This window comes from Phyllostomus hastatus, unplaced genomic scaffold (assembly GCF_019186645.2).
Source record: "Phyllostomus hastatus isolate PE091 unplaced genomic scaffold, TTU_PhHast_1.1 phas_scaffold_755, whole genome shotgun sequence".
NCBI lineage: Eukaryota > Metazoa > Chordata > Mammalia > Chiroptera > Phyllostomidae > Phyllostomus > Phyllostomus hastatus.
This window is the reverse complement of record NW_025334039.1, coordinates 6,670,534-6,694,987: the sequence shown is the minus strand read 5'-3', so window position 1 is coordinate 6,694,987 and position 24,454 is coordinate 6,670,534. Positions and strand designations below refer to the sequence as shown.

The following is a 24,454-nucleotide window of genomic DNA, read 5'->3' as shown; positions in this document are numbered from 1 at the left end:
CCCCGGTATGAGACCCCTCAAGTTGTCAACAACTTGTGACATCTGTCATGTTGTCTATGCCATTTAATTTTCCATGAGTTTTGGTCTCCACCTTTAGGGTTACTTCATCATTGCCCGACACATGTCCTGATCCTCTTTGTGTGGCTCCCAGGCCTGTGCCTTTAGAACGATTCACCTTTATCCAAGTGGTGTGACTACGGATCTGTGTTGGCTGGTGAGGCGATAATGAAGTTGGTGACACCTGAAGTTTGTAGAGGTGATACAGATTGTAGGGCCTCCCTCTCCTGCAGCCCTTTTGCTTTGTGCCTAGTATTCTATACTTTATTTTCTTTTTTGTGGGTGAGGAAGGGGAAATGAAGGTGAGGCAAGAGGAGGCTAGAGTTTAGAGATGTGAGGAAGAGAACATTATGGAGATAGGGCACGTCTGCAGTCCCGGGGGTGGTTTCTCCCATGCAGGAAGAGGTGTCCATGCATCAGGCAAACATTCCCACCCGGCCTTGTGCCCCTGCAGAGACCTGGCTTGGTGTCTCGTGGCTCATCTCGGTCCCAAGTGCCATTGTCTCACTCCTCTTGATTATGAAGCAGGATAGATCCTCTGAGACTTGTGTAAAAAGCTTCTCTCCTTACAATGTTTTTTTTTTTTTTTTTAATTTATAGGAATTTATTTGAGCCAAACTGATGACATATGCCAGGGAGCAAAATCTCAAATGCTCCCCTCCTGGCAGTGCTTTTTATTGAGAAAAAGTACCAGTTTTTGTCCCAGATCTGAAGGGACAGATTACAGTAGATACACTTTGGCCAGGTGGCCAGGGGCAGGATTTGAATCTTTGTACAGGTGACTGATGTAGTTGTGATTAATGTCACCAGAAGGTGAACTTGAAATGGAAGATATTCAGAAATAGGGAAATGAGTTGACAAGATGAGCCACTTGTGAGATAATCAAATCACAGACATGCCAGGGAAGAGGATTTAAATTTAACTGGGAGAGGAAACCTTTAGGAAAAGCAGAATTACAGGATAAAAAGGCATGAGATTGTTCCCCTGTTGCCAAGAGTTATCAGCCTACAAACAAACAACAGACTCATGGATTGCTTGCCCGCTTGTGCCTGGGGCTTTTAAGTTGTCTAGTCTCTGCCCACAAGAGCAGCTAGAGCACGGATTGCCTCAGCCCCTCCTAGAAAACCAAGTCTTTGAGGGAAGGGCAAGATGTAAACAAGAGTTAGACGTCAGGAACTTATGACAGTGCCAGATTTATCAATTTTGCCCAGAAATGTTTAGCATTATCTTCTAGAACTCATCTCTGCTGTCAGTACCTCCTACTCTTCCTTAACCCCACTTCTTCCACTTCAACCACCCTGGCTTCCTTCCTGTGTCTGAAATGTGTCAGGCCTCCTGCATATCCAGTCTCACTGTGCACCATAGCACCTATCACCTCCAGCAATCTGTGTGACTTACTTATTATGTTGACTACCTGTCTCCACCCTGGAGTGTAAGATTTGTGAGCTCTTAATATTTATTGAATTAATATTTCTTTGGCACTCACTGTGGGTATTGTTATTCTTCCATCTAGGGCAGGGCAGATTGCTTTAGGGAAGACTTGACTAGGTCCTTGGTGATTGGAATGTACAAATGCTCCTTGACTTTGGGGTTATATCCTGATAAACCCATCTTAAGTCAAAAAGGTCCGTGTAAAGGATGTTCAAGCCTATAGAGAATTTTTTTTCTTTTAAAAAATTTTTATCATTGTTTTTCTTATGTTGTAGAGACTTTATAAGAGTTTATTTGAGACAAACTGACATGTGTTGGGAACAAGATCTCACTGCTCCCGAAAATAACTGTTTTGCAGTTTCTTTTTTTTAAAAAAAGATTTTATTTATTTACTCTTTAGGCAGAGGAGAAGGGAGGGAGAGAAGGAGAGAAACATCAATATGTGGTTACCTCTTGTGTGTCCCTTACTGGGGACCTGTCCCGCAACCCAGGCATGTGCCCTGACTGGGAATTGAACCAGCAACCCTTTGGTTCGCAGGCCAGCAGCGCTCAATCCACTGAGCCACATCAATCAGGGCTGTTTTGCAGTTTCTTTTATGCATTTAAAATTAAGGAGAAAACATAAGGAAGAGTACACGAAGGTGGGAGGAAGCAATTTGGGGATTGGATTACAGGACAATTAACAAGATTATGTACTCTCTTGAGGGTAGATACCCCTTTCAAACAGGATTACTTCTGCTATTTCAAAGTTGTGTTAACCTCGATGCAAGGCTGGCTTAAAACCTTTCACTAAAGAAGGTTCATGCTTTTGGCATGACTACGCACCAGGAGCTACCCATTTAGGAAACTATGGTCAGAGCACTCTGGGAAGTTACTTTCCATAGAACTCCTTTTTTTTTTTGTCCAAATTATCTTAAATTGAAAATGCCTTTAGTACACCTGGCCTACTGAACACAATAACTGAACCTAGCCTACCTTAAACATGCTCAGAACATATACATTAGCCTATAGGTGGGCAAAGTCATATTTAAAAAGCCTATTTTTATGATAAAGTGTTCAATATTTCATGTAATTTATTGACTACTCTACTGAGAGTGAAAAACAGAATGGTTGTGGGCGGGTACTCACCATGAACCATTAACACAGCTGAAAGCACACTTGGCCTGAAGAATGTTTGAAACATTGAACTAAAACAAAGAATGCTGGCCACATAGTACACTGCAGAGTGTGGTTTGTTTACCCTAGTGATGGATGGAGTGCCTGACTGAGAGTCAGGGCATATGGCTTTTACAACATTGTAAAGTAAAATAATCAAAAGTAGAACCATCGTTAAGTCAGGGACCATCTGTCTTTAAGATGAACCTCCTTTTACATGATGGCATTGTTCATCAAATCAGATGTTCCCGAACCCTTTCAGAAGGGAAGGTCTGCTGTCCAGGAGCACCTGGTGCTGAAACCCCTTGAATCTCGCCAGTCCCTGGATCAGGGAGCAGATTTGAGGCCTGCCTCTTGTCTCCTGGTCAGTAGACTTCACAATAAAAGCTTTTTTCTTTAAAACAAGCAAGCAAACAAACAAACAACAACAAATGATGTGTTTTAATTAAGAGCCAGAACCACGGGAGGACCACTATCCAATATGACATTCAAAGTAAGTTTCCTTATCAGGTATTTTATTTATTTGATTTATTTTATTTATCTTTAGAGAGGGGAGGGGAGGGAGAAAGAGAGAGGGAGAAACATAGATGTGTGAGAGAAATATTGATTGGTTGCCTCTTGCACGCTCCCAACTGAGGACATGGCCTACAACCCAGGCATGTGCCCTGACCAGGAACCAAAATGACCGATAGGTTTGTGGGACGATGCCCAACCCACTGAGCCATGCCAGCCAGGGCAGCATAGTTTTTAACAACAAGAGGTTGGAAACCATACAATTATCCATGAGTAGAGGACTGACTAGATAAATATGCTTTATCTAAAGAAGACCTCAAACAATTAGCTACTAAGTTTAACAAGTTGAAATATTTACACAGTACAGTATTTCTGGATATAAGGCTATTAATGCAAGGATGTCAAAACCAAGGACAAACAAAAGCCAACCTAAAAGTATTAGTTTAGATTTTTATAAGGCTACACCTACATTTTTTAGTCCCATCCTGGTTAATTTGTTATACAGGGGTCCCTCAGCTATCGCGGGAATTATGTTCCAGAGACCTCTGCGATAGGTGAAAATCCGAGAAGTAGCGGCGTTATATTTATTTTATTATTTATATATATTTTAAGGCTTTATAAACCCTTCCCACACTGCTATAAACCTTTCCTACTCACTTATTAACCTTTCCCACACTCTTATAAATACTTCATATGCTCTCAAACACTTTCTACACTCTTAAACCTATGTAATCTTCACAACATATAAAATTCTATATGGGTACTCACCAGTGAATTATACAGTCGTCCCTCGCTATATCACAGCTCACTTATTGCAGCTTCACTGTATTGCTGGCTTTAAAAAGCCCGCGATATAGTGAGGGACGACGGTAGTTTCTTATATTTCATCTAGGACCAAATCCTTCAGGCTGTCTTGGATTACTAGTTACTTATCAAATCTTCTTAGTTGATAAGGTACTCTCTTTTACATCTTCTTTGGTTTCTGTCTCATAGTTCCAGAATATTTGGTGGCCCTTTAAAATTTTGCCAGTTCTGCATTTTGGTTGTATCCTTTATTAGCCTAGTCTCATTTTTTGCTGAGTGCTGTCTGCTGGATAGTTTGTGGCCTTTGGTCACTCCCATTGTTCCACCTCAGGAGCACAAACCCTGCCTGGTGATTGATGGCTGAAAACTGGGTCACCTAGAATTAAGCCACTTAAAAGGGGGGACAACATGACATAGTAAACAAAGTAAAGGAGTTGAGTCTTGGTTAACAATCACATGTGATTGTAGGGAGCGTGGGGGAAGGTGGAAGAGGGTGTAGGGAGTATAAATGGTAATAAAACATAACAAGATTTAGGTTATAATCACAATGTGCTAATTCTTATACAAAATTCATTACAATGAACACTTCTTATAATGAACAACACAAAATAAATAGCCAAAATTCTTAAAATGAACAAAAATCTTAACATGGTTCAGGTGCTGATTTTGTTTTTAATTTATTCACTTTTTTTAGGGAGGGGAGGGAGGGAGGGAGAGAGAGAGAGAGAGAGAGAGAGAAACATCAATGTGCAGTTGCTGGGGGTTATGGCTTGCAACCCAAGCATGTACCCTGGCTGGGAATCGAACCTGCGACACTTTGGTTCGCAGCCCTCTCTCAATCCACTGAGCTATGCCAGCCAGGGCAGGTGTTGATTTTTTAAGGAAGGAGTACGTAATTTTACAATACTGCTTTATGATTGCATGATGCGAAGTCCATGATTTCATCACTTGTCTTTTGAAGGGGGATATGAAGACTGTCATTTTTGCAGGGATGTTTTGACTTCAGTTTTCCCAATATTCATTCTTAATCTATGGATAAAGATTTTGATCTTGCTTATTGTCTGGCTCTCACACAAAAGTACCGTGAGGGTAGAGGTGTAGGGTCTGTTCACTGCTGCTTCCCTAGCGTTAATGACAGTACCAGGCACATGGGAGGTGGTTCGTAAATATTGACTAAATGCTGACTAAGAGAATTTACAACATGTGGGCCTGTTTTATTTATGCCTATTTTATTAGACAACATATGGGTGTGTTTTATTTATGCCTATTTTATTAATCTTCTCGGCTTTTTCAACTGTTAACTGATTCTGCCAGCATTATCTGTTGGCTAACTTTGGTTGTGATTTCAGCACCATTTCTACTGACTTCTGAAATTCTCCATATTTTACAAGACTAGCAACTTCACTTTCTAATCAATTTGAGTATTATCAGCTCTTCCCAGATTGAAAGCCACTCTTGTTTATAAGTTCTACTTTGTCTCTGCCTCATGTTTCCAGAATATTCTCAGTCCCTTTACATTTAAAAAAAATATTTATTTATTTATTTTTAGGGAAAGGGAGAAGGAGAGAAACATCAATTTTGTTCCACTTATTTATGCTTTCATTGGTCAATTCTTTATTTTTTAAAGATTTTATTTATTTTTAGAGAGAGGGGAAGGGAGGGAGAGAGGCAGAGAAACATTGAAGTGCAAGAGATAACATCAGTCGGTTGCCTCTTGCACACCCCCAACTGGGGACCTGGCCCACAACCCAGGCACATGCCCTGACTGGGAATTAAGCCTGCATCATTTCAGTTCACAGGACTGCACTCAATCCATTGAGCTACACCAGCCAGGGGTCATTAGTTGATTCTGGTATGTGCCCTAACTGGGGATGGAACCTGCAATTTTGGCCTATCAGGATGGCAGTCTAACCAACTGAGCTACCTGGCCAGGGCCTGGGTCCCTTTACTTTTAAAGTTTTGCCAGTTCTATATCTTAGTTGCTTTTTAGTAGCCTAGTCCCACTTTTTGTGCAAGTGCTCTTTGCTGGATCAAGTGTGGTCTTTGGTTACTCCCATTGTTTCTCCTCAGGACTGTAAGCCCTCCCTAGTGACTGGTGGCAGAACACTGGGTCACCTAGTAAGTATTCACTATATTGAATATTTACAACATTTGGTAATCATACTGACAGGGAATATAGAGTGTTGGATAAAGGAACAACTTTAGAGCAGACAGTTTTGTTTAGAACACAAGTGTACCATATACCCCAGCTGTGGGACTTTGGACAAGTTGCTTGACTTCCCTCTGCTTCCCTGTGGGTTAATGGCGCCGCCTCCATGAATTAACACATGAGCCCACTTAGAACTCATTAACACCCTGGCCCAAGGACATAATAAATTCTCTGCAAGCAATTCTGCTAGTATTATTAAGGGGCAAGTCCACATTGGTTTGCATAGATGCTGGTTTTAAGTAGGAAAGGGTGTTTAGTCAAGGGCTAATTTTAAGTGATTGGTTTATTTGTGCATTTAACAGCTTTCCTAATTAACCTCCACTTAATGAATTTGCTGGTTTAACTGATAACCTCATTCTCTGAAAGATACACTGACTAAGGCCAGTGGACCCTGAAAACCTTCCCCAGCAGTGGCCACTCAGAGCTCCTTGCTTGTTTCATTCGCTGGTTTCTTTGTACACTTATCAAATGCCATCTGTGTTTGTTCCCAGAAGTGTTTATGCCAGCTTATTTTTTTATCATAATGACGTTCTTTAACTAAATATACATAAACTGTAAAATTCAAAAAGAGAATTGTAGTTTTTAAGAAAAATTGGTTGACTGTTTTGGACAGATTCAAAAGAGACAAATCAAAAACTGCAGTCTGTGTAGTAGTGTTTATGATAAATGTAAAGGTTATAAAAACTGTTAAAAAACAAAGAAACTATAAAGATTCTGCACTCAAATCGCTTCAGAAATGTCTAAGGTTTTTCTCCAAAGAAACCAAAACTGGAAATGGGGTGGTTCAGAGTAGGTGCGGTCTATACACCGAAAAGACAGACAGTGGATTTGCGCCCGTGTTGGCTTAACAGCAGTAGGTGGGCAAGTGACTGTGTTTCTAAGTTTGTGGTGTGTATGTCTCTATCCAATTTCTAGTCACTTCCTGCTCAAATCAACTTTTTTGATTACTAACTACATTGAATTTGAGGCAATGGTGGCATTTGTCTTCCTGTTCCACCATAACAATGGGGTTCGGGACAATAAATAATCAGAGACTGAGGTCAGTGCCCGTGGACTCACATGTTCTGACATGATGTTAATGATGTTGCAGTGCAATGGCTGTTACTTAGAAAGTGTGTTTCTGGGCCACAATGTCATAAGGATGAAAAGGCATGTATGTCATTTGAAACTTTTAGCTAAGAAATATATCATTTTTTAATTTAAAATTTTTAAAGTATCATTCTTTTAAATGATAATTTATAGTTTAATATTTTCTTCAAGAAAACATGACCCAATTTATTTAATTATAAGAAAAGCAGAATGGCAAAATTGCAGACCCCAGACTTTAACATCTTGAAAATTAATTGAGGTGATGGATGCAGTGTTCGGCTCCTGAGCCAACAGTAAATACATAATTTCTCTGTTCGATTTAATTTTCCACAACTACTTCATTACATTAAAATCTCCCCCTCTAAATTAAATAAAGTTGTGGATGTTTTTCTCCCGTTACTCCTACTTTTAAAAAGATAGAGTATTCCTCAAAAGTCTTCACTGATGCAGAGCTGACAACTTTTAAATATAAGGGCTCAAATTCAACTTTAAAAAAACAATGTTCCACTTAATAGTCCTCTCTGCCTGACAGTTATCACAGAGCACTCCGTGCATGGTGGAGTTATTGCATGCCAAGGACAACTTAGTAATGGCTCCAGAAGGAATAGCTGATGCCAACCTGGTTGTAAATATACAATACTGTACACTCCTATGGAAATACGTGATCATGGAGAGAACTGCAGTGGAGCCCAGCAGAGAAGCATTCCTAAGTCATGTCCATTGAAATTAGACAGCTCTAGATGCATGGCCTGGCTTCCCCATTAACTGCATATGTGACCTTAAGCAAGTGACTTTTCTAAGGATTCAGTTTCCTGATCTTCAAGGTGGTGATAATGAGCACTTTTTTTAAAAAAAAATAATGTTTTGAAGACCAAGTGAGATGTGCCAGACTGAGAATAAGCACTGAGGAGATGTTGTTTTTCTTTTGTAATGTTAGCAGGTGTAGTCAGAGCAGGATGGTGTCTGGAGACTTCCCTCAACAACCTTCTCGAATTTCACTTCTAATCACCTCTGTCTTTATTACCACTCTGGTACCAGCCACTGTCATCTTTTGACAAATACTCAAATCTAATTGAAGCATATTTATGCACCACCCTCCATGTAAATAAGGCACTGTGCTGGGTTTTGTGTGTAATATAGAGATATAATAAACAGTTTGTAAGGGCTGTTTAGAGGCAAAAAAATGTAAAATAAAAGGTGGTCTCAAGCTTGCGTGTTTAGCTTTCATTCAAGTTACCCCATCCCCTGCTGGGTCAGGTCATACGATGGCCCTCCCTGATGGTCTCCCTGGTCTACACTTGCCCCTCTGTAATCTTTTCATAATATCCTTTAAAAACATGAAGTTCATGTCACTTCCCTGCTCTCAGCCCTCACCAGCTGCTCATGATGCTTAAAGTAACATTCAGAGTCCTCACCACAACCACGGCCCACAGAGCCGTCTGTGACCCCTATTTGTACACACACGTTGCTCACTCCCAACCAGCCACACCCACTTCCTTGCAGTTCCTCTAACACATTGCCGCCCGAAGGTCTTTGATTTCGCTATTCTCTCTGCTGGTAATTTTCCTGGCCCAAGTATTCCACTTCCGTCAAGTACCTTCCTAGAATACCCTGTTTCAATAGGTGGCTCACTTATTGTCTTCTCTTGTCTCTCTCTTGTCTTCCTTTTTTAAAAAAATATGTAGTTTTATTTATTGATTTGACAGAGACAGAGACATAGACATCGATTCTTGTTCCACTTATTTATACATTCATTGGTTGTTTCATGTATGTGCCCTGACCAGGGATGGCACCTGAAACCTTGGTGTATCAGGACAGTGTTCTAACCAGCTGAGCTATTCAGCCAAGAATGTGAGTTCCAGGAAAGAGTGGCTTTTTCTGTTTTATTTACAACTACATTCTTCATGCCTACCTAGTTGCCTGTTACATAGAAAGCAATCAGTATCTATGTGTTGGGTCAATGAGCCCTTGAATTTTTGTTAGATATTAAGCTTCTTGAAGATAGTAAATTATCTTTTCATCTTCATAGCCCCATCAACTGGCACAGTTGCCCACCCCTAGGCAGTGCTTAACAATTCTTAAAAAATGTTGCATGAGTGAACCAAGAGGAAACTCAGATTGATAGAGGGAACATTGCATGAGGGCAGTGTGTGGAAAGAGCAAGTTCTTTGCATTTATGAACAGGAAATTATTTTTACATTTAAAAATAGTTGCTATAGCTTATAGAGCCTTTCATTCTAGAGTAATTGCCACCAAGTAAAATTGCTAAAAAGTTAATAAAATGTAATATCTTCTTATTATCATGCTTACTCTTTTTAAATAATGTATTTAAATATTATGAAGATAGAGGAAGGAATGGTCTCCTTTTATTAGTGGTATGTTAAGTGTTTCTAGGTTCTAAATCTTGATTAATCTTCCAAGCAGTGAACCTAGGATTTTAAGGCAACCAAAAAACCTCAGCCTGGGCATGCAGATAATTTTGCATCTTGTCATTTCAGTGCCACCTAATAAACCATGATTCCAGGCTTTGGAGTAATGGAATCACATGTGTTCAATGATTTAAAGGACAGACTTGACCAAGCTTAGATTGTCATACATGTCTTTGTATTATTTTCATTCTTTTGAGCATCAAAGGCACTGGCTTAAGATCAAAAACACGTTTGGAGAAGGATGTTAGACAAATAACTTGGAATTTTTCATGATGAACTTGTAGAAATGTAAATAAAGGCAATAGAGAAGGAAAGTGATTTCCTAGGCACAACCTACCCTAGAAACTACTGTGTACACATGGCTGCCTCAACAGCGTCTGAGCCACATGCAAATGAACTTACTAGTTCCTATCCCTGTTGCAATTTTCAGAAGTGCCTCATTTGCAAGGTGGTAAGTGAGGAGGTAGATGGTACTGAGACAGGGCTGGAACCGTATTGCCTAAGCCACGTGGTACAGAATTGGTGGTGGGAGCTGGGCGGGGTAAGAGTCTACTGCTCAGTTGGGAAGGCACTGATTTTGCCTCTCGTTCTCCACTTTCTTGAATCAGGTACTAAAGTGCAGCTATGCCAACCAAAACTAGTACTTCCACCTTTGCATAATGAGATAACTTGTAAAATATGTTTTATTGATTATGCTATTACAGTTGTCCAATTTCACAATGAGATAATTTAGTTTGAGCTTAAAAGGCAATAAAACAGAGAGAGGCTGCCCACAGGGTCTCTTGGTGCCTCCTTGCTGTTATGCTCACCTGGATTCCAACATCTGGCAAAAGATGTGATGCGGTGTTTATTTATGATGTAACATATTAGTGCCTTTTTAATTGCTGCTTGGCGAGGTTTTTTTAAATATTCTTGAGCAAAATTTCACTGGATGTTGTTAGGAGGTACCGTTTTGTCACTTTAACAAAAATCACAAGCTGACCGTTCTTACCTGACAGCATGGGTAATTTGTGTCTCAGAGTGTGTCTAACACATAGTGGGTGTCCCATAAATATTTTGTTGATGAATGGATACATTTTATAGTAAATGTGGGGACAGCTAAATATTTATTTATTTTATAAAGATTTTATTTATTTATTTATTTATATTTTTAGGGAGGGGGAGGGAGGGAAAAGGTGAGGAAGAGAAGCATTCATTGTGTGAGAGAAATTGGTTGCCTTTTGCATGACTTGGCCCACAACCCAGGCATGTGCCCTGGTGGGGAATCGAACTGCGACCTTTTCATTCGCAGGCCAGTGCTCAATCCACTGAGGCACACTGGCCAGGGCCAGATAAAAAAATTTAAAAAGATGGTTGCATTGAATCAAACAACCCATCATGAATGCATTAACATTTCCCCCAATGTTTTGTTGTCAGCACCGCCTATGTTGTAGCGCCCAGTATAGGAAAGTAGGCCCATTGGCCCACGTGCATTGACGGGAAGTGTTGTAGACTCAAGAATTCTGAAAGAAAATCAGATTTACTGTGACAGTGAATATCTGTTAAGACGTTTACAATTAAATGATGACATCTGAGAAGCTTTGAGGCCTTGCCTACTTGACACCTTCCTAGCACACAGCAAAAGCGTGATGATCCCTTCTCCCTGTCATCACGGTTCATTCCCAGGAGCCAGCTGGTGCGTGCTGCTCGGAGCCAACTGCGTGCATTTCTTCCCATGTCCATGTTCAGTGACCTACATTTTGGTCGCTTGGGTTTTGAAGTGTTGGGAGTATTTACACCATCGAAATGTGCCACATCAGGCTGCCTCTAGAGCAGGTTGTTAAGCATTTACCAGCATATCAGTGTTTGTTCTTCACCCCCCCCACCAGGGTTCTTCTAGTTGCTTTCTTCCTCGTTGCTGTTAGAGCACAGTGAAGACAGGAAAGTGTGGGAGTCAGACATCCGGATTGGAATATAGACTTTGTTATGCAATAGCTCTGTGACCTTGAACAAGTTATGTAAGTGCGCTAGTACCCAGTTTTCTCCTTAGTAAAATGAGGTCGATATAGGACCCACCTCAAGGTTGTGAGGATGACATGAAATGATGTACAGTGAGCATCTAATGGTGCCTGTACATAGTAAATGTTCAATAAGTGGTATCTATTAGGTTTTTTTTTTTTTGCAAGTATTGATAGTCATTCATTCAAAAAATACATATGGAATGACTATTTGCAAAGCACTTTTGATTCTGCCTATATAGTTTGTTTTTATTCATTTTGAAAAGATCTTTGTATTTATTTTTAGAGAGGGAGGAGGGAGGGAAAAAGAGAGGAGAGAGACATCAATGTGTGAGGGATGTTGCCTCTCGCCCCCAATCAGAGACCTGGCCTATAACCCAAACATGTGCCCTAACTGGGACTCAAACTGGTGGACCTTTGGGTTCACAGGCCGGCGCTCAATCCACTGAGCCACATCAGCCAGGGCTGATTCTGCCTGTGTGATTTTAAATGTACAGATAAACAAGAATAAAACACCACCCTGAAATTCTGAGCTTTCAGATTGCATGTTTGATGTCATGTGGACTGCACCTCTGAGCCCTTGACATGGTCTGGGTTTGCTGTGAATGGACAGAGAGTCTCTGAGTCTGGTCCCTCATCTCCTGTCAGAACACCCTCGTCCCCCAACTACCCATCCCCCTCGATATCCTTCTTACTCTTCTGTTTTCCCTTTCTCCACAAACAAGCAAACAATTTCTCTGGGCACATGGCAGATTATTCTAGACCTGTCCTTATGCATGGCTCGCCTGGTAGCGGCTTCTTTATACCCTGAGGTCTAGAATAGAATGCTTGATTTCCCTGCGAGAATGAATTGTTCTAGCAAAAGTTCTGTCCAAGGACACTGAGCTGTCACTGCCTTCTTCCCATTTCTGGTCCCAGCCCCCTCCCCTCGCACACTAGGCACCCTGTTGTGCTCAGAAGGCCGTCTTCCTCAGATGGCCTTCTCCGCCTCAACATTCCTTTAGTGGGAAACATGGTTATTTTGTAGGACACATGGTGATGTTAAATTCTGAACACTTCAGATTAAAATAATTGACAATAGAGGCATTTATCATAAGGGGGAATATTGACCTTTTTATACTCTTTAAATATATATATTTACATATATGTACATAAATATACATATATATAAATATATATATTTAAAGAGTATAAAAAGGTTAATTTATATGTATATATAAATATATATATATGTTGTACATTGTGTAGCAGTTTATTTAATTATTCCTGTGTCCCTCCCAGTATAAATATCCGGGGGAGGGCAGGGAATCTGTTCTCAAATCCAAGGCCAGCACCCACATGGCCTCGGGGTGGGGGCAAGGGCTACTCTAGAGCTGTCTGCCCTGCACCCAGACATTCATGAAGCTTCTTGGCTCTCCCCGCCTGGGTGGGCATTGGGAGTGACCATGACAGTAGCCGAGGGACTTGAGACAGGTCTCTTTCCTGTCTGTGTCTCCATCTGTTCCTCTGTAATAGCACCAGGCCCAGGCAGAGTGCAGGGATATCTGACCCCAGCAGCCCCCTGGGCCAGCAAGGTGCCCACAAGGTTGGTTGCAGGGTGACAGGAAACCACCCCCACCGAGGGGCCAAGTGCCAAGTGCTGGGGTAGCTAAGGTTGGGGGCGGGGAGTCCAGAGCAGCTTCAGACTCCAGGACGCCCCGTGGTCTGCCCACCACAGGGAGGGGTGGGGACAGTGCTGTGCCAGCTGAGGCTCATTTATGCCAGCAAGCAAAGGTCAGGATGTAGGGACCTGAGGTGGGTCCTGGGTCTGAGGCTTAAGGTGGGGAGGAGGTTCAACCTTGGGTTGGGGAGTGATTCAGTAATGGGGTGGGGGCCCAGGAGGGGTGGGGTGGGGTGGTCAGGGAGTGATGGTCCCCAGTAGCAGCAGCAGCATAAGCAGCCCGGGGCACGGCTGGCTGGGGCTGTCAGGGTGCACGCAGTGTAGGGCTCCAGGCAGGTGGTGAAGGCCATGATGTGTGCCCTGAAGTTGTGTTCCTGCAGGGCTTGTGTGTACCAGGTGCACCTGCGGGCCAAGCATGAACACTGCCAGGTCCTCACCAGCATGAGTTTTATAAGATGGGCCTGGCCACCTGCCGTTGGTACTTGGGGCTGTTGCCTTGGCTGTTGCTGACATTATTGGACTGGGAGCCCCTGCTGAGTGAGAAACCCAGGTCATTGCCCTAAGGGAGGTAGGTATTGGCCTTGCCATTTGAGGCCTGCTCTGTAGCCAGCCAGAAAATGGAGCTGCCTCGTAGTGGGTAGCCACCAAAAGTAAAGATGTGAGTGGTCAGCAGTGACCAGGGTCAGTGTGCCCTTCTCGCTTGTAAGCTGGCTGGCCATCCCTGTCAAAGGCATCATTGAACCTGGCAGTCTCAGTCAGCGTCAGGTAAGCTCCGCCCTCGGGATGGCCGTGGTCGATGAGGACCCCCTCACGAAGAGGTAGAAGCCTCGGGAGTTCCTGCCAGGCAGGCACAAGGCCACCTCTTTCATCTCCATCTGGGTTGAGTCCTACTCAGGGCCTCAGTGGGTCTCACACTTCACGTCCTCTGGGTTAGAGAGGCCCATGAGGTGTGTTACAGAGGGGTCCTGGGACACCTGAATGAGTGCCGTTCGGTTCCACACACCAGCACCCTGGTGCTTGGCCTGCCACTCTCGAACCAGGCTCTGGCTGTCCATCCTGACTGCACTCTGTCTGGCATCACCAGGGCACTCTGGGTCTGGGGTTCCCTTGGGAAGCACATACTTGCAGCCTCTGCCCAGGATCATGTCGATGTGCATGTTGAAGATGTCCTGACAGCCCTCCTTCGGTCCCGGGGCAGGCATGTCGGCATCAGCACCAGTTTCCGCCAACCTTGTGTGCGTAGGGGCCCAGTGGGAAGGTATGCTGCATTCTCGTGGTGGTCGCCACGCCCACTGACTTCCCTGCCTTCTTGGCCCAGTTCATCATAGAGGTGACCTATTGCCACATGTTGTGTTGCCCTGGCTAAAACAGGCGGCTGCATTCACACCAATGGTCTGGTAGCTGTTCTTGGCCCCACACAGGTAGGCTGTGGCCATGCCTGTGCTGTCTGGCACTTGTCTGTTCACATTGTATGTGTTGGCCAGAGCCATGTATGGGGATTGGTCCATGGTGGGCCTGTGGGGTGACAGGGGGCGGATCTCAGGTCCCAGTTTGCATTCATCTGTCCCTTTAGGATCCAAGCTGCTGTCATGGTGGACACCTCCATCCCATCCCTTAAGAAGATAATGAGGCTGTTGGCAGCCATCTGGGTGGGCTGTAACTTCTTGGTGGTGTCCAGGGCCTAGGCTGTCTGGTGGGTCCAGTAGGCCAGGTCTTCCTCCTCAGCTGGGATGATGCCCAGGGAGAGCCACTGCTGCAGCAGCAGCAGCAGCAGCAGCACCCAGGCTCCCAGCATGCTTGTGGGATGGTTGAAAGGTGCTGGAGTTGGGACTCCAGAGGGGCTGGGACCTGGTGAGACTGGAACTTGGGCAAGGCTGAGACTCCGGAGTACCAGCCGCAGCGCAAGCTCTGCTCTCCAAATACTGTGTTGATAAAGGCTTCTGCTTTCTGGGCAAACAGGCTTCTTGTGGAATTCTTCAAACACTTCAAAGTGCATCTTCTCACTGTGATCAGGCTTTCAATACTTAAATCTCAGGGCTGTTTTAAAACGTGGAAACACTGAAGATGGGTACGAGCTGTTTCATATTGAAAGGCCTTTTGCCATCAGTTTTCTACTGTTGCTTCATGCGGGCAGCTTGAAAGTGTAAAAATTTAAACCCTGGCATTGATCAGTAGCAGACAGAACCTGTCGAACACTACTTTCCAGCTCATTTAATGACTGAATTGGTAGACTGCACCTGAAAAATGTTGTATGGAAATGATTTTTTTTTAAATAATTTATCACAATTAATGTATACCCTTAACACACTATTCTTTCCATAAAGTATTGATATGTATCGATAATACAGTTCAGCTTTTCATAATTACATTTTCAGCACTGTAAACTTGTGCACAAATCAGATTATTAAAAAAATTTAATGTGTTTATGTATACTTAATATCCCAATTATAGATTTTTCAAATGTGACTTTAGACCATTTCTCCCAAAATAGTCACACTCAGGTCTTCACCAGGAATGGACACATATCAGTCAGGTTTATTGAACTTGACCATTCCAGAAACGCCACTGCCATTCACTTTAAGCATTTCCTAGCTTTTTACAATGTTTTAAAAAAGATTTTATTTATTTCTAGAGAGGGAAGGGAGGGAGAAAGAGAGAGAGAGAGAAACATCAATGTGCGGTTGCTGGGGGCTGTGGCCTGCAACCCAGGCATGTGCCCTGACTGGGAATCCAACCTGTGATGCTTTGGTTCACAGCCCGAGCTCAATCCACTGAGCTACACCAGCCAGGGCAGCTTTTTACAATTAAAAAAAAATGATAGAAATAAAGAATTTTGGATTTTTTCAGAGCCAAAATGAAAACAGTTTAGAACAAAATTAGGCCAATTCTTGGGAATTCAAAGTGACTAAACACCCAGAAGAGACACATTATAAAACCTGCCAATGACATGCCTGCTCACAGGTCAGAACTGAATTCCTCTTTAATAATTCAGGTATTTCTTCTCTTTCTCAGCGATACAGGAACAACACCTCCAGAGAGTGGCATTTTTGGATTTATGATAAACTTCTCTGCATTTCTTGGTAAGTACACAATCATTATTATCAATAAATGAAAAATTCACAATCTTAAAGGAAGGGAAATATGTTTTTTACACTGTATGCATGATTTTGTATCATTATCTTTTTAATAGACTTTATTTTTTAGAACAGTTTTAGGCTCGCAGCAAGATGAATCCCAAGGTAGTGATGCCCATAAGGCCCCTGCCCCCTCCCCCAGCCTCCTCCATTACCAGCATCCCCCACCAGAGTGGTGCATTTGTTGATGAACCTGCGCTGACGCACCAGAACCCCCCCAAGTCCATAGTTTACATCAAGGTTCATTCTTGGTGTGTATCATTTTTAAAAAGTACAGCGTATGCAACCAGAAGTTTGCTCTACTTTGAGAAACGAATATGAACTGAGATCTAAAGTTATTTATGCCCTCATAGAACTCCTTTTCAATTCACCTGGCAATTTACCACAAGATTATCAAGTGGATTTTAAGTGTAATTTGATTTTTAAAATTGGGGGTTTTATCCAACATATTTGTGTACGCCAAAGACACCCATTGTATAAGCTGATGTTTCTCAGGCTGTGTTCTGAAGGCAACCAACATGAAAATCACTGGGGTGCTGGTGAAAATGCAGGTCCCAGGGCCACACCGCAGATCTTCTCAATTAGAACCTCTGGGAGTGTGGCCCAAGCACATGCGCTGTGAACCAGCAGTTAGGGGAAGTTGGATACGCACTAAAGCTTGCGGAACCACGGACTACGATGTTGTCTCACCTCTTAGAGAGAGGGGAGAGGGGAAGTAGGGGAGTTTGTCTTCAATTCAGGCATGGTGTTTCTTTTCAATTCTTCAAGTGCCCCTGAGATGCAGATGGTAGGACACATCCACCGATGTGAGATAGGGCTCTCTTTCTCTTCGTGCTTTCATGAACCCCTACCCCACAGAAAATTAAGTGTTTGCCCAGGGCCTATTATGTAACCTGCACTTCTGTCCCTCTCTATTGGTATAGCTGGGAAGGGACAGGAGTACTGGAAGCTTTACTTAATGACTTGGCACCTTCGGAATTTTTTCATCCTACTTGGTAGAGAGAAAGTTTTACTCCATTTGTGGTCTTCTCCTCCCAAAGTTGTGGAGGATAGCAAGGGGAAGTAGAAATAGTCCATCAATCCAAGTACACTCTCACACTATCCTTACCCAGCATCCAGATTTAGAAGACAGATCATTTTGTTACCAGCAAGTGATAAATAGATTTTGCTTCTAGGCAAGGTAGAATCTGACGTGAGTATCTTTGTTTAAAAATCTATGATATATGATTAGCTTTTAGCCTGCTTTTTAAAATCCAGCACAAATATTATGACTATCACACTATTCAATACATAGAAATCTACTTAATCCTTTTAGCACATGCATGTTATCAATTTCACGGGTGTATTACATTTCATTTAATCAGTCCCGTGTTGTTAAACATTTAGGCTGTTTCTGATTTTGGAATTTGCAATGCTGAAGTGAATATCTTTTTAAACATATCTTTGCATACGTACGTGAGTTTCTCAATAAGGTAAATTCACATTTGCGTGAAAAGCATAACAGCTAAAATGGTGTGTGTGAGTGTGTGTACCCATCATACTGGGGAGGGAGCAAGATGGGGTGAGGAAGGACGGGGGTGGGTGAGTGGGAAGACTCTTGCGATTAGGAAATTGAAGACACGCACTTTAAGAAAAAGCAATACAAAACCATTCCTGTGTTTTTCACTCTCAGCAGTCAAATAATAAAAATTCACTACTGTGCCTTTCTTTTTCAGGTGCAGCCACGATGTACACAAGATACAAAATAGTGGAAAAGCAGAATCAAACCAGCTATTTCAGCACTCCTGTTTTTAACTTGGTGTCCTTAGTTCTGGGATTGGTGGGATGTATCGGAATGGGCATTGTCGCCAATTTTCAGGTATGACCTGAAATTTTTTTCTTTTGTAATTGGGGGTAATGGAGTTTGTGTGTCTGGAGGAGAGAGGCAAGAACACAAGAGCCATGCCTGTGCCAGTGGAGTGATCAAATAGTTGATGGGTTCATAAAAATTGGGGTGATTTGCTTTTTAGAAACAAATACCGTTTGAAAGTCAGTCCTGCTTGGTACTGGGGAGTGATGGGGTGCATGTGTGCATGATCATGCATGATCGTGACAGAGAGTGTGCTTTGAATGATGCTATGGGCTTTGCACCGCTCCGTGTTCTTATTGACGTGGTTGACGTGTTGGGAGAGCTACTTCAGCCACTGTAATGATTTCACTAGGAGTGTGAGATATCTGTGTATGAGTGTGTGTGTGTGTGTGTGTACTGATTCTACGGTTTAACCCCTGGTGTTCAATTCAAACAACGGCACCTCCTCCCTTCCTCTCTCGGATGAGGATATAGGCCCATGGAAGTGAAATAATTTGCTCGGGGTGCCTCAGCTAATTAGTTGCTGAGCCAAAATGTGGCCCCCCGGGAGCCAGCTATCTTACATGATGACGACTTCGGAGTCTGCGCAATAGAGACTTACCATGTCAAGTGTTTGAAAAAAACCCCACTTGTTTTATTCTGATTTGTGGATTCCTATCATCCCGAAGTCCCTTTTCAGAAAGATGGCATCTATTTATCTATGGAGACAATGTTTAATATTAAAAAAAAAACATTTGTTGTGGGAATTGCCAGGATTGGCTGAGGTAACGTACCGTGACCAGTGGTCTGCACTTGGTGGCAGTCACGGTCACCGCAGGTTCATCATTATAGGCTAACACTAGAGTGGACCTGTTCTCTCCATCACCCATCGCTGTTGTGTCCTGCAGCAGCAGAAAGGCATTACTCAGGATGACTTCTTGTTCGGCCCAGGGGCACGCCTTTAACTTTTCTCCCACCAGAAGTGGGTTGATCTTCTGTGCTGCTTATTTTTACAAAACCATGTCAGCCTTCACTGCTAACCCACTACTGATGTACATGTCCTCACACTGACGCAACAGCCCGGGGTGGGTGGTGGTGGTGCTACACCCCAGTATTGATCTGTGAGGATAATAAATAACCACAGACCCCTACCTGCACCATCTGCTTTCCATTCATTTGCTAATGTCTCTTCCTCCATGAAGATGGACCATTGTCACAGGGTCCTCTGTCTGATCTGCCCCGTGTGGGGCCTCATAGAACCGCCTTTTCAGCACTGCTCATAGGAATGTCATCTGTTATTGGAGGGGGAGGGAACATTATAATCAAGTGCCCAGGGAAACTCTGTGCTGTGTCGTGAGGGCTGAGGGGAAGGCACCCTTCCTTGGGTTACACGGTGTCTTCAGGACAGCCTATGGGCTGGGACATCCTGTCAGTTCTCAGGGCCAATTAGTGTCCATTTGTGGGTATTACTAACCTGTAATTGTTAGTGACCTTGTTCACATGGGGAACTAGAAAGGTAAGAGCCAAACTTGTAGCCTCCCTGAAACCAGTGTAGAGGGCTTCATGGAAGGCATTTTGTGAACTAAATTTGCTTCTGGCTCCATTTCACTTTCCTACCCTTGTGCTTTTTTTACAAAGAAAAAAATTGTTTATTGTTGAATTGGCCTATACGGAGACACGGAGCTCATGCTCTAAACAAACCAACTCCCCGGTGGCGTGTAGGTTACAGATTCTGTAAGGTAAAACCACAAGGCAGCATGGGTTAAGGGTTTGGGTTGTGCTGAGAGCTGATTGGAGGTGAGGTAAAGGTCATGAATCATTTCTTGAGAACAGTTCTGAGGTCTATTCCAGGGTCCTTCTGTCTGGTCTCATGGGAAAGTAGCCAGGGGGTCTTATCACCTTAGGCCTCAGGAACTGAATATAACTTAGGTCAAGATGTTATCTTTCACCAGCCAGAGGTGTGTGCTGTGTGAATATTAGGTCCTGCTGCTGTCTTCTGCTGCCTCTGGCATTGCAGACTATCGGGGACAGGCTAGGTTTCTATGGTATAGAGCAGCGACTTTCAACCTTTTGCATCTCATGGCACACAGAAACTAATTATTACAATCCTGCAGTATACCCCCAAATCTATTTTTTTGGCCAATCTGACAAAAAAATGTAATTTTGATTCATTCACATGGGAAGGCTTTCATTGTGTTAGCCCTTGTCATTTTTTTAATTGGACAATATAAGGGAAGAGAGGTCAGTGCTCCTGAGTAAATAGTCAGGTATTGCATATTTTAAAAATTCTTGTGGCATACCTGTGCAGCACACCAGTTGCAAATAGCTGGTGTAGAGAGAGAGCGGGGAGAAGGAAAGAGAGAGAGCTCACTCTCCTACCTTATTGGCCCTACATGGTGACATCAGATACACCATGCTGCAATGCATGGTTGCATGTGACATTTGCCACATAGCAGAGACTCTGTGACATTTCTTTATGTTTTACGCCTGTATGCATTTTGTTTTTTATAACACGTATTGGAAACTTTCTATGTGACAAACTTATGAAAGCATTCAGTGCTTTAACTCTATGATTCTAAGAACAACCTTAGAAGATAGTAGTATAATTTTTCTCGTTTTTGATGACAGTGTGGAAGCCCAGGGAAGTTAATACTTACCCAAGATCATATGAGCAGTAAAGGCAGAAGTGGCCCTTGCGGCAAAGCAGTCTGTCCAGAGCCTGTAGAAAAGAGTTAACCTCAATGCTACAATGAAGAAATCTCTGGGAGGAAGAAGCATGCCACAATCTAGAGTTCTAGCATCAGAAAGCACAATTTAAAAAAAAGGAGTGGAGAGACCTGGAATGATATCATTTGTCTAGTAGAATGTGGATATGAATTGTTCAGTAGGGGATAGCACGCACTATACGATGTCCTAATCACTTTCATCTCCAAATCACTCAATTTCATGACGCACCTGTCAATTTTAAAGCCACAAAGAGCAGACTTTCAGAAGGAAACTTGGATGGTTAGATGATTGAACTCTTGGTTCTCTTTGAGGTTTCCATGACGTGATTACATTTTCACAAAAACCAGAAATAGAGTCAGTAACTTTCCCGAGAGCGAAGTGTTTGCCTTGTCATTGTTCCCATAAATAGCTTTACAACTTCCTTGTTTGATATCCTGTAATTCATTTTCAGTGGGCTATGAGCAGACCAACTTGAGCTGTTACCTTGAGAAGAGTTAGAGATCTGTGGGTGAGAGAGAGCATTGCCTCTGGTGGTTTTCCTGAGTAGGAAGTAAATTGTATTCATCAGAAGTTCACGGATAGCTCCCTTTCCTGAGCTGGTGGGTGGGGTGGCTACTCTTTGGTATGTCCTCACCAATTTCTGTCCATGCTGTAATTTTCCTTGAGAAGTTTCCATTTTTGAAAAGTCAAGGTTCCCAAAACTTAACACTCTATTTTCACTCTCTTTTCAATTAACAAAGGCATTTTGAAAAAGTGATTCAAAATGGGCACCAAGTATTCATCTTATCCTCTATCCAAGATTCATGTCTGCTCTCAGAACCATCTGCTTTCAAAAGGCATCTTTGATGACAAAGTATGCACTCCACAGTGAAAAAGGCACATTACAAATACAACTCCCGTTCAGTCAAAGGCCTTAAAAAATTTTTTTTTTCCTCACCTGAGACATTTTTTCATTGCTCATAGAGAGAGAGGAAGGGGGTGTGAAAGAGAGAGAGAGAGGGAAGCATCGATCGGTTGCCTTCCATCGGTGCCTGAAACGGGGATCTTTGTGCCTAGACTGGGAATTGAACCCACAACTTAGGTGTGTGCCCTAACTGGGAGTTGAACCCCAACCTTTCAGTTATGGGACAACACTCCATCCAACTGAGCCACACCAGCCAGGGCTCTAGGACCGTTTGATCTGATACTGGCAGCGTTAATGTGGGGGCCTGCCAGTTAGCCAATTAATTTTCTAAAGGATATGTTGACTTGGGCTGAGCTGAAGAAACAAATTCCCTGACAGTGCTGGGAGGAAAAAACAGCATGTAAATTCAGAATGTTGACTTACTTAGCATGAAAAAAATGGAGAGTGGAAAGAACTAGGATTCTCAGACAAGTATGCTTAAAAATGACTCAGCAGTTTATGCCTTGCTTTTTGTTTATTTTCCCTTGACCAAATGTGTCTAACAGTCAAGGGGTAGAAAGGATTTGTTTTCTTAATTTTTTTTACTGTTTTTTAAACATTTTTTATGTTTGTAATTTTTTTAGTGTTGTTCAATTACAGTTGTCCTTGTCCCCCCCCCCCAATTGCCCCTGCCCTACCCACATCCCTCTTCCACATTCAATCCTACCCCCACATTGTCCTTGTGCATGGGTCCTTTATATACATGTTCCTTGACTTGACTATCCCCCTTGTTTCCCCTGTTATCCCCTCCCCCCTCCCCTCTGGTCACTGTCAGCTTGTTCTTTATTTCCATGTCTCTGGTTCTGTTTTGCTTGCTTGTTTGTTTTGTTGATTGAATTCCACTTATAGGTGAGATCATATGGTATTTGCCTTTCACCACCTGACTTGTTTCACTTAGCATAATGCTCTCCAGATCCATCCATGATGTTGTGAAGGATAGGGACTCCTCCTTTCTTTTTGCTGTGTAGTATTCCATTGTGTAAATGCACTAGTTTTTTGATCCACTCATTTACTGATGGGCATTTAGGCTGTTTCCAGCACTTGGCTATTGTAAATAGTGCTGCTGTGAATATTGGGGTGCACAGGTTCTTTTGAATTGGTGTTTCAGGATTCTCAGCAGTGGAACCGCTGGGTTAGAAGGCAGTTTCCATTTTTAGTTTTTTGAGGGAATTCCATACTGTTTTCCACAGAGGCCACACCAGTCTGCATTCCCACCAACAGTGCACTAGGGTTCCCTTTTCCACATCCTCACCAACACTTGTTGTTTATTGATTTGTTTATGATGGCCGTTATGACCAGTGTGAAGTGGTATCTCATTGTGGTTTTAATTTGCATCTCTCTGATGGCTAGTGATGTTGAGTATCCTTTCATATGCCTATGGGTCCTCCTTGGAGAACTGTTTGTTCAGGTCCTTTGCTCATTTTTTAATTGGATTGTTTCTCTTCCTGGTGTGGGGTCATGTGAGTTCTTTACATATTTTTGACATCAAACCCTTGTCCAAGGTATCATTGGCAAATATTTTTTCCCATATGGTTGGTTCCCTTTTCATTTTGCTGATGTTTTCTTTAGCTGTGCAGAAGCTTTTTAACTTGATGTAGTCCCATTTGTTTATTCTTTCTTTTATATCCTTTGCTCTAGGGGACATATGGGTAAACATTTTGCTGGATGGGATATCTGAAATTTTCCTGCCTATGTTCTCCTGTAGGACTCTCATGGTGTCACAACTTATATTTAAGTCTTTTATCTATCTCGAGTTTATTTTTGTGTGTGGTGTAAATTGGTGGTCGAGTTTCATTTTTTTGCCTGTGTCTTGTCTAGATCTCCCAACACCATTTATTGAACAGGCTATTTTTACTCTATTTTATGCTTCTGCTCCCTTTGTTGAATATTGATTGACCATAGAGACATAGGTTTATTTCTGGGCTCTCTGTTCTGTTCCATTGATCTATGTGTCTGTTCTTATGCCAGTACCAGACTGTTTTGATTACTGTGGCCTTGTAATATAGTTTGATATCAGGTATTGTGATCCCTCCTACTTTGTCCTTCTTTTTCAAAATTGCTGAAGCTATTTGAAGTCATTTATGGTTCCATATAAATTTTTGAAATGTTTGTTTGATGCCTGTGAAATATATCAGTGGTATTTTAATAGAAATTGCATTGAGTCTATAAATTGCTTTGGGTAGTATGGATATTTTAATGATGTTAATTCTTCTAATCCATGAACTTATTATACGCTTCCACTTATTTGTGTCTTCCTTAATTTCTTTCTTCAGTGTTCTGTAGTTTTCTGAGTACAGGTCTTTTATCTCCTTGGTTAGGTTTTTTACTATTTAAAAAAAAATAACATTGTATTACTCCAATGTGTATAACAGTGGTTTCATATATGTGTGTATTGTGAAATGATCAACACAGTAAATTTAGTTACATAAATCATCTCCCATATTTACAATTTTTTTTCTTGTGATGAGCACTTTTAAG

General features: G+C 42.4%; 1 protein-coding gene and 1 pseudogene across 1 annotated transcript in view; one reads left to right on the top strand and one right to left on the bottom strand.

Moving 5' to 3' along the window:
* DRAM1 (DNA damage regulated autophagy modulator 1) overlaps positions 1-24,454 on the top strand; it is a 39,878-nt gene that overhangs the window by 1,245 nt on the left and 14,179 nt on the right. The window contains exons 2-3 of the mRNA XM_045826696.1: positions 16,357-16,424; positions 18,194-18,336. Of these exons, the coding sequence (XP_045682652.1) occupies positions 16,357-16,424; positions 18,194-18,336 (211 nt within the window). The remainder of the gene's footprint in view (positions 1-16,356; positions 16,425-18,193; positions 18,337-24,454) is intronic.
* LOC123810726 lies at positions 13,440-15,139 on the bottom strand (annotated as a pseudogene).